A 14,266-nucleotide genomic window follows, 5' to 3' on the forward strand; every position below is an offset into this window, starting at 1 on the left:
AATGTTTGACAAATCAAATCCCCACTTACTACTTACTGGACCTAATATGGAGAAACTTTACGAGACATGAAGACACCAAGTGTAGAGGAAGGAATTGTAGAAGTCTTCTGGACCATGGGATTTTCTTTTCCCTGGGGAAAATCTTTTGGTCGATTATCATAGTACTTGCTTGTTACAACTGGTAAAATACTCATTAAGGACTATAATTTTCATGACTAAGTTTTTTTTTTTTTTTTGTATATACAAACCCAAATAACATTTTCAAATCATAAGAGTCTTATTTATTTCTAGCAACACTAGCTCAATTTTAGGTACTCTTCTCTCTAGTACAAATTCTACATGAACATGGTTAGGGGTTAGAAGATGGATATCAATATTTTAAGAGTGTCTTCTGTTCTCCCCTATGTATACTTCTTGCCAAACTGTGACTGGCCTCTCTGTAAGGTGCCATCACTATAATCATGCTCCAAACAACATCAGCATCCAAATTTCATGCTTTATTTGGAGGGAAGAGGTCTTGGGAAATGGGCTATAAACTATCATTGACTTTGGAAGTAGATAAAAGATCTTAGAAAACCTCCCTATTCCTTCCCCATCGATCTGTGCCTAATTGATAAATGGTTCTACTCTGTAAGCAAGGAAATGGAAAACTTATTAGCATAAGTTTCCTTGCTATCATCAGCAACAGCAATTCAGGTACTCAGGATCAGTATTTAATAACCTATGGGGACAAGGTAAGATTTAATTCCCAGAAGGAAAAACCAGTTCTTTGGTTATTTTCCTTCTATCACAATGGAAGAGCCTAATCACTATTAAAGATTAAAAAAAAAAAAAAAAGAAAAGAAAAACCAGGCTGGGGCTGTAGCTTAGTGCTAGAGTGCTTACCTGGCACACGTGAGGCACTGGGTTCCATCCTCAGTACCACATAAAAATAAATAAAATAAAGGTATTATGTCTGTCTACAACTAAAAAATGTTTAAAAAATAAAAATAGGGCTGGGGATGTGACTCAAGCGGTAGCGCGCTTGCCTGGCATGCATGCGCCCGAGTTCGATCCTCAGCACCACATACCAACAAAGATGTTGTGTCCGCCAAGAACTAAAAAAAAAAAAAAAATCCTATTTTCATTGTAAACCTCTTAACACTCTCTACTACATCCTACTTTATATTTTTCTTCACTGTCCTTGTTTGAATCATAGGCCACATTTTACTTATTTTGTGTATCATCTAAGTTACATAAAGGCGAGGATTTCTGCCCTTCTTGTTTGTTGCTATTTGACTTCATTTTTGCTACTGTGTTATATAATTTTAAAAAATGGGGTATGATTTTCCATTTGTACATAAACTGTGTGATACTCTGCAAATAATGGGTATTAGGTACTTGTGTGATATTAATGTGGCTAGAGACACCAATATGAAGGAATGCCTGTATGATTCAGTGAAAATCCCACCTGTATATCTTCTGCCCCTGCCCCATGAGATTACATTGTTTTAGATGAAAGATTTATTTTGATTTTCTGATATTCCATAGATAGTCAATAACACTGGCATTTATTCAACTTGTAGTTACTTCTAATATACTGTATATCAGGTATCTTTTCAATTTGGATGGATCCTTTAAAAAAATGAATGAAGACACAGTCTTTGTCCTAAGAAATGTAACTTATAATTTTATATGTAGAACTAATGAAGATATGGAGACACATTTTGACATCCATGTTTTTCTCACTCCGATGTAATCTCTACACTATGTATGATTACCCAGATTGATCTTTAAAGGATATTTGCTTCCACAGGTAAGAACAGAACATCATGCTCAGTCATAATCTCAATATTGTGAGAGATGTGTGCTGATCCCTTGGCACCCTCCTCTCCAATAGCCATGGCAAACAGCTCCACCTTCAGCTCTGCCTGCAAACCAGCTGCCACCTATAAGACAAATGTAGCCATAGCAGTAGACACACACACCGAGTTCAAATCCTGATTTTTACCTAATTTAGGCAAGTTACTTAAACTCTCATCTTCAATTTTCATATTTCTAAATTTGGCACTAAATTAATTATAGTTTTCTAAGCATTTAGCAAAATTATTTTCTAGGATTAGGTATAATTGAGTAAATGGGACCCAGAATAAATTTTTCAAGGGGTAAATCTGCAGAAAAATCATAAGGAAACTAAATGCCAGGCTATTAGAAGTGACACTAAAGGCAAACTTCTGCAATACTCACAATTGTGCTATTTCTTGAATATTAATTGAGAATTTTTTTATTGGCATCCTTGCAGGTGGAAATTAATTTAAGATAACTATAAATGTATCTTAAAATGAATTTAAGAGAATAGGTGAATTCTCTAACATTCCTACCCAATGCCTTGGTCCTAGTGTTCCTAATACAGGATGTGTAGAGTGACAAAGCCAGTAGAGGGAGACAGAATTAGTTTAAATGCAAAACTACGTAGATTTGAAAGCTACATGGAGGAGGCCTGTACCAACAGAAAAGAAACCTGATACATAAAGAAGTAGAAACACAGCAAGGCATGGGCTTCTTGCCTTGTTCCTTGAAAAGAATACTAGCCAGGAAAGAAAGAGCTGTTTATGTTTCTAAGCTGCCTCTCCAGGAGGTGAGTTAAAAAGCAGACTTGGGAACAGTTATCTGGAAAAAAATAAATAAATCAGAAACTACCACATGGAAAGCAATTAGATACAAATGGAATTTTTTCAATATAGTTTTATAAATAATAGAATTGAAAAATGTTTCAGTTTTTTCAACAATGTGCATATATGCATACTGGAGGGGATCCAACAGCTCTGTTCCTGAGAATCAGACCCTCAGTTCTCCAAGCCCAAAAATCAAAACAGGGCTGGGTAATGACGAAATTCAGCATGAGGCGAGCTGGAATATTGCCATCACGCAGGTTTACCCAGGCTTTGAGCATACTCATTTAAAGTTGGCGAGTAACCAAGCTGAACAATGGTTAGATTTACATATGGTGAAGTCTATAGATTATATTTTTTGCTAGAGCCAAAACTTACTGTCAAAAAGAAATGAAAAAAAAAACTAGAAAAAAATCTTAACAATATAGAGTGAGCTTCAAAGAATACACCCTGGGTTTTTATTATTTATAAAGGTTGCTCCAACAGTCATTTCAGCTTTTGGCATAATTCCTACTTTAGATTAAAATGAGATTTACTAACTTCCCAGAACATGAAAGAGGATTTGCTTTGATTTTTGTTTTGCTTTATGTTGTGAAGATTCTGAAATCTTAACATAATACAGTGATGAATTATTTCAGAAAGGCACTCATGAATTTGTGGACTTAGTCTCAACACATACTTTTATTTGGAGTTTCATCCTATGTAATGCTGTTTTTCTGTTGATTATGAGATAACAGAGGTAGAAGTAGGCTAAGACTGTTCTAAACTTCCTCGTTGACAGATAAGGAAAAGGCTCAGAGCATTAACTAACAACATCAGCATTATTGGGGTATAGTCAAGAAGCCAATGGACTTTGCACTATTCCAGACTGACCCATCTATGTGAGGGAATAACAACTCTGCTGCTTTAAGAGATGGAGATCCAGGGAGCATTGTGTACTTGTTACAGTCCCAGATACCCTTGCTAACTGCTCTTCTGAGCCTAAGTTTATAGTCCCATCTGTGATAAATGGTCGTATATTTACCAGATTTCCTACTTCATTCTATCACTTAATCATATGCACCTTGAGTACCTGCCATGTGCCTGGCTCTGTAAGCTCTCTGTGTCTTACTCTTTTTTTTTTTTTTTTTAATCAGGGATTGAATTCAGGAACACTTAACCACTAAACAACATCCCCAACCTCTTTTTATTTTTATTTATTTTTGTTATTATTATTATTATTTTTTTTTTAGAAACAGGGTCTTGTTGAGTTGCATAGGGCCTTGCTAAATTGCTGAGGCTGGCTTTGAAGTTGTGATCCTCTTGCTTCAGCCTCCCTAGCCACTGAGATTACAGGAGTGAACCTCATTTTTAACATCCTCTGCATCCAAGCACTATCAGTTGTCATCTGTGAGGATCTCAGTTTGCTGAGTGAGAAGAAAGGGATGTTAAAGCAGCCAAATGATGCACTAACCAACCTGCAGGCATGATTTTATTACATTTAGTGATGAACTTTTGTTTACAATGTACCATATTTCTGAAATTAGAACTTAAAATAAGTGGGTAGGGATATAGCTCAGTTGGTAGAGTGCTTGCTTTGCATGCACAAGGCCCTGGGTTCAATCCCCATCAACCCCCCTCCCCTCAAAAAAAAGAAGTTAAAATAAGTGACAATATATCATTAATATACGTTTCTTGTCACATCTCATTTGGGGGAATGTATCAAAGTCAGAACAAGTTATCAAATTCTTTTTTTTTTTCAGAGAACTTTGGAGAACTGAATCCGCTGATGAATAGCTACCCATTTCTTAATATGGCATTAAAAAATATTCTCTGGCAAAAACCAAGAGAGCAAACCAGACTTGTGTAAAATAGAATAGAATAATTACTGGGTTTTCTGAAGGATTTTTCACTTTGCAGAAGAATTTAATTTTAAGTTTAACTTTGAAATTAGTCTTCATACAGAACTGTACATAACCATACTCCTTGAGCAAGTGAGGGGAGCTTCAGAAATGTTTCTGTAACTAGAAGTTTAACTCTGCTTAACACAGGATCTTTCCCATGGTGCTTAAAGGAAACAAATGATATCATGCCACATATTTTATCAGTAGTAGGAATGTTTTGCTTATGATAGTAGAAAAATTATACCTGGTTAGAACTGAATGGGTAGAATGGTTTAAAAGGTCACTTCACTGGGAACATAGAAATCCACAGGTGCATGCACACACTTACAACAGATAACACATAATAAGACTTACAGGCCCAGGTTTGTAAGTCACTTTCAGTCCAGTACTGGGTGCGGGCTGCTTCACTCTAAACCTATGAGGAAGAAAGATGGAAATAAATGTATGCTATAATGAAAAATGTGAGCAATTAACTGGGATGTTATACAACCAAGGAGGTGTTAATATTTGTTACACAGGAGCCAAGGGTCCATAGCATTAGAAAAACAACCATAATATTCAGTTGGGAGGAGAATTTGGGGCCCATTTCACAACTGCCTTTCCGGCAGGTTTCATCAACATTCAATGGACTCCAACCTGAGTTTCCACCTTTTGTTATTGTAGCTGATGAGCAGCATGGGCCTGGACAGAGTGTTGTGAGTGTTTGGCTGGTGTGTGCATTTCAGCGTAGCTGCCAGGGTGAGTGCAAATGCTGGCAGCCAGATCATTAAACTGAAGAATAAAGGCTCTTTTGGAAAGCAGTGGAGCATGGGAGCAAGTCCTACTCTGTCTTGGAAATAGGGTTTGCATGTTCCAGGAGAGGAGAAACAGAAAGGGCTCAGAAAAGGTTGAAGAACTTGGAAAGCTCTATTTTCACCAACGGTGCTTATTGATCTCTTTCCTTTCCTGTGGTTTGTGGGTTCCGCATGAAGGTTAAAGACGGGGAATAAATTAAAACGCCAACGAGATCCTGCCTCCACACTGATCCCAAACCCACTTCTGCCAATCCACTTTGCTGTCCGTTCCATCATGGCTGAATTTAACAACCTGTGGAATTAAATCTCTAAAACTAGAATTCTGTACTGGAGAGAGGATCTGCATGGATGAGTTTTATTAGTTAACTGTATCTCTCACCACGTACTTTGTTGGCAACAACTTAACAAACAACAACAGAACACAATAATATCTGAACTGGTGGCCTGAGTCCCTCATCAGGTTGTTTTCCTAGAGAAGCAAACATTATTTCTAGTATTGGGGATTTGCTTCAACTAAAAGGTGACAGTAATCTTTCAAATTGGATGGTTTCATTATGCTCCTCCATTTGATTTACAATCCTGAATCTAGAATCCCAAACATTCTTAAAGAGCTTTCCATTATAATAATGCTGCAATTGAAATCTTTATTCAAATTTTATTTAAAAAAACCCCACAACACTCCCCTGTACATTTGATTCAAAATAGAGGACATTTTGTAACTAGGAGTGATCTTGACACAGATACATGGTATATTGATGCAATGAAAAGAACTGAAATCCCTTGTGAAACTGGTGACGACACCTGTGTTAATAAAGTGGAGTACCTCCACATTGGTGGAGGTACAGACAGCAATGACCTCATGCTCAGGAGGTATGAGGTCCAGCCTCCTCTAACCTACAAGACCTTAAAACAAGTTGCTCAGTTTCTTCCTGAGTAATAGTCTCTAAGCTCACTTCAGGTTCTAAGATTCTATTCGTTTTGACCTGGAAATGAAAAACTGACATTTTCTTGTCATCAAATGCCAGGTAGAGTATGTTTTCGAGTGTGTCTGTAGGCTGTGAGTTCGTGATTTGTTATTAATTCTAAGTCAGAACTTAATAACTAAAATGTCCCTAACGATTTGGGTTTTTCCCTTTTTGCTTCAATTATTCAGAAATAATATAATGAACAAAGTTGATTTTTCAAAGTTGAAGACAGTGTTTTTAAAGGCAGGAAGATAAAATTATCAAGTTACATCTAAGAAAATTCCCATTAGACTATTGGCAAGTTTCTCAGAAGAAACCCTGTATGCCAAGAAAGAATGGGATGATATATTCATAGTGCTGAAAGGAAAAATCTACCAACCAAGAATACTATCGTCACCAAAGAAATCCTTAGAAGTAATAGAGAAATGAGTTATTTTATATACAAACAAAATTTGAGGGAATTCATTACCACTGGACCTGCCTTACAAGAATGCTTAAGGAATTTTTTCAAGCAGACACAAAAGGATAAAAAATTACTATCACGATGCAACTATACATATGCAACTATAAAAATTACTGGTAAAGTAAATATATATTATATCCAGAATACTCGGATATTATAATGGTGATATGCAAACTACATAGATCTTTGATATAAAGGTTAAAAGTTAAATTGGTAAAAAATAAAGTACAATGTGTTGTGAAGAAATATATAAGATAAAAATGCAAATTAATTTCAAGAACATGTGGAAAGAAGTTAAAAATCTAGAATTTTTGTATACAACAGAAGTGAAGTTGTAATCATCTTAAAACAGATTATAACTAATGTTTATGCAAGCCTCGTGATAACCACAAAACAAAACAACAACAACAACAACAAAAATCATAGCAGGTATACAAATGATAGAGGGAAAGAAATCAAAGCTTAACCCTACAGAAATTTACAATCATTAAGGCAGACAGCAAGAGAGCAAGAAGGAACAAAAGAGGTACAAAACAGCCAGAAAACAAATAATAATAAGATAATAGAAAGTTGTTAGCTATCAGTAATAACCTTGCATGTAAATGGATTAAATTTTCAATTGAAAAGATACAGAATGACTGTGTGGATAATAAGGAAAAAAAATATCTAACTAAATGTTATCCTACAAGAACAAGAGACCCACTTAAGCTTTACAGATACAAATAGGCTGAAAGTTGAAGGATGGAGAAAGATATTCCTTGTGAATGGTAAACAAAAGCTGGATGCAATGACATTTGCCTGTAATTTCAGCTACTCAGGAAGCTAAGAAAGAAATATCACAAGTTCAAGGGCAACTTCAGCAACTTAGTGAGACCCTGTTTTAAAAATAAAAATGGCTGGGGATATAGCTCAGAGGCAAAGTGCCCCTGAGCTCAATCCCCAGTACCATCACCCCCAACACACACACAAAGAGACAGCAGAGGAGGCTTTGCTTATATTTGATAAAATAGACTTCAAGTCAAAAACTGTCACAAGAGAAAAATAGTCATTTTTAAACAATAAAAGGGTTAATTCATCAACAAGATATAAATAACAATTATAAATATATTTGCAGCTAACATTGGATCACCTAAATACACAAAGAAAATAATACTAAAATAAGGGAGAAATAAATGGCAATACAATATGAGGGTAATTCAATACCCCATTTATATAATGAATAGATCAACCAGGAAGAAAATTAATAAGGAAATTCTGGACTAGAATTAAACTTTCCACCAAAGGGAACTAAACAGATGTTTACTAAAATTTCTATTCAACATAAGACAGATTTTTCTTCTGCACACAGGAACACTCTCCAGGATAGACCATATATTAGGTCACAAAACAAATCTTAACAAATTTAAGATTGAAATAATATCTGTATCACTTCAGATCTTAATGGTATGAAACTATAAATCAATAGTAGGAAGAATCTTGAAAAATTCACTAATGTTGAAATTAAACAATTTGCTCCTTAACAACAAATAAGTCAAAGAAAAAATCAAAGAAGAAATTAGAAAACATCTTGAGATAAATGAGAATGGAAGCACAACCTATAAAGTACAGTGAAAAAAATTCTAAGAGGGATATTTACCACAATAAATGCCTACATTAAAAAAGAAGGATTCAGGGGCTGGGGATGTGGCTAAGCGGTAAAGTGCTCATCTAACGAGTGCAAGGCGCTGGGTTTGATCCTAAGTACCACATAAAAATAAATTAAATAAAGGCATAGTGTCCAACAACTAAAAACAAAAAAAATTTTTAAAAAGGAAGGATTCCAAATAAATGGTTTAAAATTACATTTCAAGAACCTAGAAAAAGAACAAACTAAACTCCAAATTAGCAAAGGAAGGAAATAATAAAATCAGAACAGAAATAAATCAACTAGAGAATAGGAAACAGAATAAAACTAAGAGGTGTGTTTTTGAAAACAATAAGCAAAATTGAAAAACTCTCAGCTAGTCAAAGAACAAAAGGGAAAAGAGTCAAATTTTTAAAGAAGCAAAGCAAATTATAACAGACATGTTAGAAATAGAGATATTCATGACAGACTATCATGAACAATTATATGCCAACAAGTTGGACAATTTACAGGAATTGGATGAATTACTAGAAAATATAACCACCAAAATGGAGTCATCAAGAAATAGATATCCTGAGCAGACCAATAGCAAATAAAGAAATTTAATAAATACACAAAAACCTCCCAAGATGAAAAAGCCAAGGAAGTAGCTAGATTCACAGCTAAATCCTACCAAACATTTAAAGTAGAATTAATAGCAATACTTTAAAAACTGTTGAAAAACACAGTTATAAAGATTGTCTCCAAACATATTTTGTGAAGTAATCATTTCTTTGATCTTAAGCCAGAAAAAGATATCACAAGAAAAGAAAACTAAAGGCCAATTTCTCCAATGAACATTGATGCAAAAATTACTAGTATTTTATGAATATTAGTAAATTGAATCCAGCAATATATCAAAAATGTTGCACGTCATGACCAAGTGTGATTTGTCCCCGGCATGCAAGGTTGGTTTAATGTACACAAATCAATGTGATATACTCATATTAACAGAATGGAAGAATTTATCATCTCAATTGACACAGATAAAGCATATGACAGATTCCAACATGCTTTAATTAAAAACTCTGAATAGTTAGATAAAGATGAAAACTTCTGCAACATAATAAAGGATGCTTATGAAAAATCCACAGCTAATATTATAATCACCAGGGAAAAGCTGCCACTGAGATACAGTACAAGGCAAGAATGTCCACTCATCATTTTTTTAATATTTATTTTTTAGTTTTAGGTGGACACAAAAATATCTTTATTTTGTATTTATTTGGTGCTGAGGATCGACCCCAGTGCCTCATGCATGCTAGGCGAGCACTCTACCACTGAGCCACAACCCAGTCCCACTCATCATTGTTATTCAACATAGAACTAAAGGGTACTAGCAATAGCAATCAGACAAGAAAAATAAAGAATAGGCCTCCATGTCCAAAAGAAGTAAAATCTTCTGTTTACATATGACATTGTCCTATATGTAAAAAAAATTCACCAACGATTCCATAAAAAGCTATAACTAATAAATGAATTCAGTAAAATTTCAGGATACAAAACCAATATGAAAAAATTAACAGAATTTTTATACACAAATAACAACCTAACTGAAAAAGAAATTAAGAAGACAGTCCTATCTCCGCTCCCCCATTCAGAAACAAACCTAGGAATAAATTCAACCAAGGAAATATTGGAACACTGAAAACTATAAAACATTGATGAAAGAAACTGAAGAAGACAAGGAAAGATATCCTGTGCTTATGGTATGGAAGAACTAACATTGATCCACCCAAACTAATACAGAGATTCAGCACAGTCCCTATCAAAGTCCCAAAGTCAGTCTTTACAGAAATAGGAAAAAAAAACTACACTTTTTTAATGGAATCATTAAAGACTCTGAATAGCCAGCATAATTCTGAGAAAATAAAATAAAATTAGAGGCACCACATGTTCTGATTTTAAATTACAGAGTTATAATAATCAAAATTTAAATATGGTACTGGCATAAAAGCAGACACATAGAACAGTAGAACAGAATAGAGATCCCAGAAACAAATACAAATCTACATGGTTGATTAATTTTTGACAAGAGCATAAAGAGGATACAATGGGGGAAAGGACAATCTCTTCAATAAACAGTGCTAAGAAAACTCAACTTGTACATGCAGAATGAAGTTGGACTCCTGTATGACACTATATACAAAAGTCAACTCAGACTGGATGGAAGACTTAAATATATGATCTTAAAATATGAAACTCCTTAGAAAAGAACATAAAGGAAAAGCACTGGACATTGATCTTCACATTTGTTTATTTATGTATTTATTTATTTATGTATTTATTTATTTATTTAAGATACCACACCAAAAGCCCAAGTTACAAGATGGAAAATAAATAAATGGAACTACATCATACTAAAAAGCTTTTGCACAGCAAATGGAATCAAGAAAATGAAGTGGCATTGGAAATGGATTCTAACAGATTGGGAAGAAATATCTGTAAACTATGCATCTGGTGAGAGATTAATATCCCAGATTAATAGCTCATACAACTCAACAGTGGAAAAAAACTAATAACATGATCATAAAATGGGCAAAAGACTTGGATACACATTTTTTAAAGAAGATACAAAAATAGTCAACCATGAAATGAAAAAAATGCCCAACTTCATTCATCATCAGGGAAATGCAGATCAAAGCTATTATGAAATATTACCTCATACCTGTCAGGATGACTATTATCAAAAGGTTGAAAGATAACAAGTGTTAGTGAGGGTGTGGAGAAAAGGAAAATGTTATACGACTGGTGGGAATGCAGACTAGTACAGCCATCGTGAACAGTATGGATGCTGCTAAGGAAATTAAAATCAGAGCTACTGGAAAACCCAATAATCCTGCTTCTGGACAAATACCTAAAGCAGATGAAATCACCACCCCATAAACATGGGAATGAACACCTCCACATTCACTGCAGCATTATTCACAATAGCTAAGATATAAAAATAACCCAAGTATCCACTGACTAATAACCGTTAAAGAAACTTTGGTACAATGGAATATTATTCAGCCCTAGGAAAGAATGAGATCTTGCAATTTGCCACAACATAGATGAACCAGAGGACATTATGCTAAGTGAAAGAAGTCAGACATAGAAGGAAAAAGAGTACATCATCTCACTTATATACAGAACCTGGAAAAGAAAAAACACAAATGTACGATGATAGAAAATAAGAGGATAGCAAGGGTTGAAATGAGGGATAAGGGGAGTAGGCAGAGGATACAAAGGAGCAGATATGTGGGATTAACAAATATAGTGATCCAAAGTGCACCATGAGGATTATAGGTAATCATACTGTATACAGGATTCATGCTAAATGAGTATATTTTAGTTACTCTTGCCACAAACAAAAATAAGGTTAACTATGTGAGATGATGGATATGTTAATTTGCTTCACTGTTTTTTTTCATTTTACTATTTATATGTGTCCCATAACATTATATTTTTAAATATATACATTTTATATCAAGTGCAAACAAATGTTAACTCACACATTATAGCTGGTGATTGAGAAATGAAATTTCAAGTAATGCATAGTAGTTATTGAAACACTTGTATAACTTTTTTTTTTTTTTGCTAGGGTAGATCAGGACTTGAGTTGCTTCCAAGTATGGATAAGGATTAATAGAGGGCAACTACCATGTAGTTGAATCTTGGTAAACACTGATTTGCTGAAGAATGAATGAATGGATGGATGGATCAATTAGTGAGTAAATGATTGAATGAAAATGTCAAGATTCAAGATTCAAGGCACAGTTACAGTTCAATCAATGTTGCCTGATGTAGTAAGACAGACAAGTGCCAGCGCAGGGCACTTGGTGCCTTGGCCTCACCTGCAGAAGTCCACGCCAATGTTCTTGAGCTTTACAGTGGTTGCATAGGTGTGTCCTTCTTGAAGCACTCCAAATTTCACTGATGGTGGGAGAAGATGGAACCCAAAAGGGGATGACTTTATATTATTAATGGCAGCAGATGCAATAGAGGATGTATACACTTTTCCTCCAACAGAATCTTGAACCTTTGCAGCAAGGAAAAATTAATAAAATGGTTTTCTCTGGTGTTTCCAAGATGTTTCTTATCCCTGCTACCAGAGGAAAATAGCTGCTTTGCTGGGGGAAGAAATGAAGATTTATGGAGGCTCCTCAAATCTTTGTAATATCCCTACAAGAATCATCATTTTGTTTATTTGTTTTTTTTCATAGAACTGAAATATAATTTGCTCAAGTGTTAAGTGGTGATGTTTTAAACTCAGGTTTGTGTGATTCTAAAGTCTGTGCTCTTTCCTCTGTGCCAGGCCTAACAAATGCCAGCTCCTCTCAGTCTCCTGGTGGACTCATTAAGAAAAATTGTTGACCCCACTCCCAGAGTTTCTCATTCTGTGTGTCTGGAGTGAAATGAAGAATTTGCATTTGTACACATTTGCAGGTGTGGCTAATGTGCTGTTCAGGTAATTGCACAGAGCACCACTGGTCTATGCCTTGTTAGTTCCCACATCAACAGCATGACATCTCCCGAGAGTTTGTTAGGACTGTAGCATTTCAGGCCCCACATTAAGACCAGTATCTATATCTTTAACAAGAGCCCCCAGGTAATTCATATGCCAACTAAAGTTTGAGAAACTCCTATCAGTTATATACATTGCAATATATTCTGTGATGGCAATGACCATGGTGTGCCATGGAAATAAAGAAATGAAAATTGTTAGAACTTGATTAGTGAGCTGGGGTTGTAGCTCAGTGGTAGAGTGCTTGCCTAGCATGTGTGAAGCATTGGATTCGATCCTCAGTACCACATAAAAATAAATAAATAAAACAAAGGTATTGCGTCCATCCACAACTAAAAAAAAGAAACAAACAAAAAAAGCACAAACAAACTTGATTAGTAAGCTTAAAGACATCCTATTAGAGCTGGGTAGAAAATTAATCTTGCAGAATGAAAGTAAAGAAGGAGGTTGGTGGTTCTAAGAAACCAAGAGAAGTCCATATGGTGAAGTAAAGTGAATTTGAGGGATTGTGAGGGTAAAGAAGCAAATAGGCCATGCCTTAGTACTCATCTAAGTTATTTGAATTTTATTCTGAGTCACGAGAAGGGTAGCCAATGATCCCTTTAGCCAGCAGTGTGCAGTAAACTGGTTGTCCCCAAAGAGAGTATTCCCAGTACAACTGATTTCAGCTACTAGTAATTTAACAACTGTTTTTTTAACTTGTCTTATGAGAAGGTATGAGCCAGATCTAGCAAAACACTGCCTTAGTTTATGTCTACAACTAATGGTTCTCATGGTAAGATGGGGTACATAGCAGGACACAGTGGCTGAAAGTAACAACTGGAACCAATCAGAATTACCTAAAATGCTGATTGATCCTGGGAAATTTGTCCCCGTGTCTGGTTTACCTTTGTAAGAGGTTGAGATTTGGGTTTGGAACTCATCAAATAATGAGGTAACTTCACTTTTTCTTTCCTTGCTTGTCCCGCAGCATCTTGCAGCAATGATTGGGTTGGAATCTTCACAGGTGTATAAGATTCTAATTCTGTTAGAGAAGAAGTTTAAATTATGCCACCCGGACATTTCTAAGAATTTGAAGTATATAAGAACATAAACTAACTTTGGAAACTCTTTTTCCTAAATAACTTATTTAAAGAAAGGTTTCTCTTGATTCTCATTACATTTTACTAAGTCATTTTACATGTATGACTTAACACTGGTCCTTCACAACAGTCCCATAAGATGGACATGAAAGATGCTGTTAAGCATCTCTTTTTAAAAATAAAATTCTAAAAAGTCAAGTAACTTGCCTATGAGGAACTAAACTTAAGCCTGGGTCTTTGGGGGTCCTTTCAACTAAA

General features: G+C 35.0%; 1 protein-coding gene across 1 annotated transcript in view; it reads right to left on the bottom strand.

Annotated features, from left to right (window-relative positions):
* The window catches only part of Spag17 (sperm associated antigen 17), a 194,044-nt gene continuing 179,778 nt past the window's right edge, over positions 1 to 14,266 (bottom strand). Inside the window, exons 44-48 of the mRNA XM_078027091.1 lie at positions 13,814 to 13,950; positions 12,256 to 12,440; positions 4,889 to 4,949; positions 1,784 to 1,928; positions 1 to 181 (exon numbers count right to left, since the gene is read on the bottom strand). Coding sequence (XP_077883217.1) covers positions 42 to 181; positions 1,784 to 1,928; positions 4,889 to 4,949; positions 12,256 to 12,440; positions 13,814 to 13,950 — 668 coding nt within the window. The 3' untranslated portion in view covers positions 1 to 41. The remainder of the gene's footprint in view (positions 182 to 1,783; positions 1,929 to 4,888; positions 4,950 to 12,255; positions 12,441 to 13,813; positions 13,951 to 14,266) is intronic.

Source organism: Ictidomys tridecemlineatus, chromosome 11 (genome assembly GCF_052094955.1).
Source record: "Ictidomys tridecemlineatus isolate mIctTri1 chromosome 11, mIctTri1.hap1, whole genome shotgun sequence".
Classification (NCBI taxonomy): Eukaryota; Metazoa; Chordata; class Mammalia; order Rodentia; family Sciuridae; genus Ictidomys; species Ictidomys tridecemlineatus.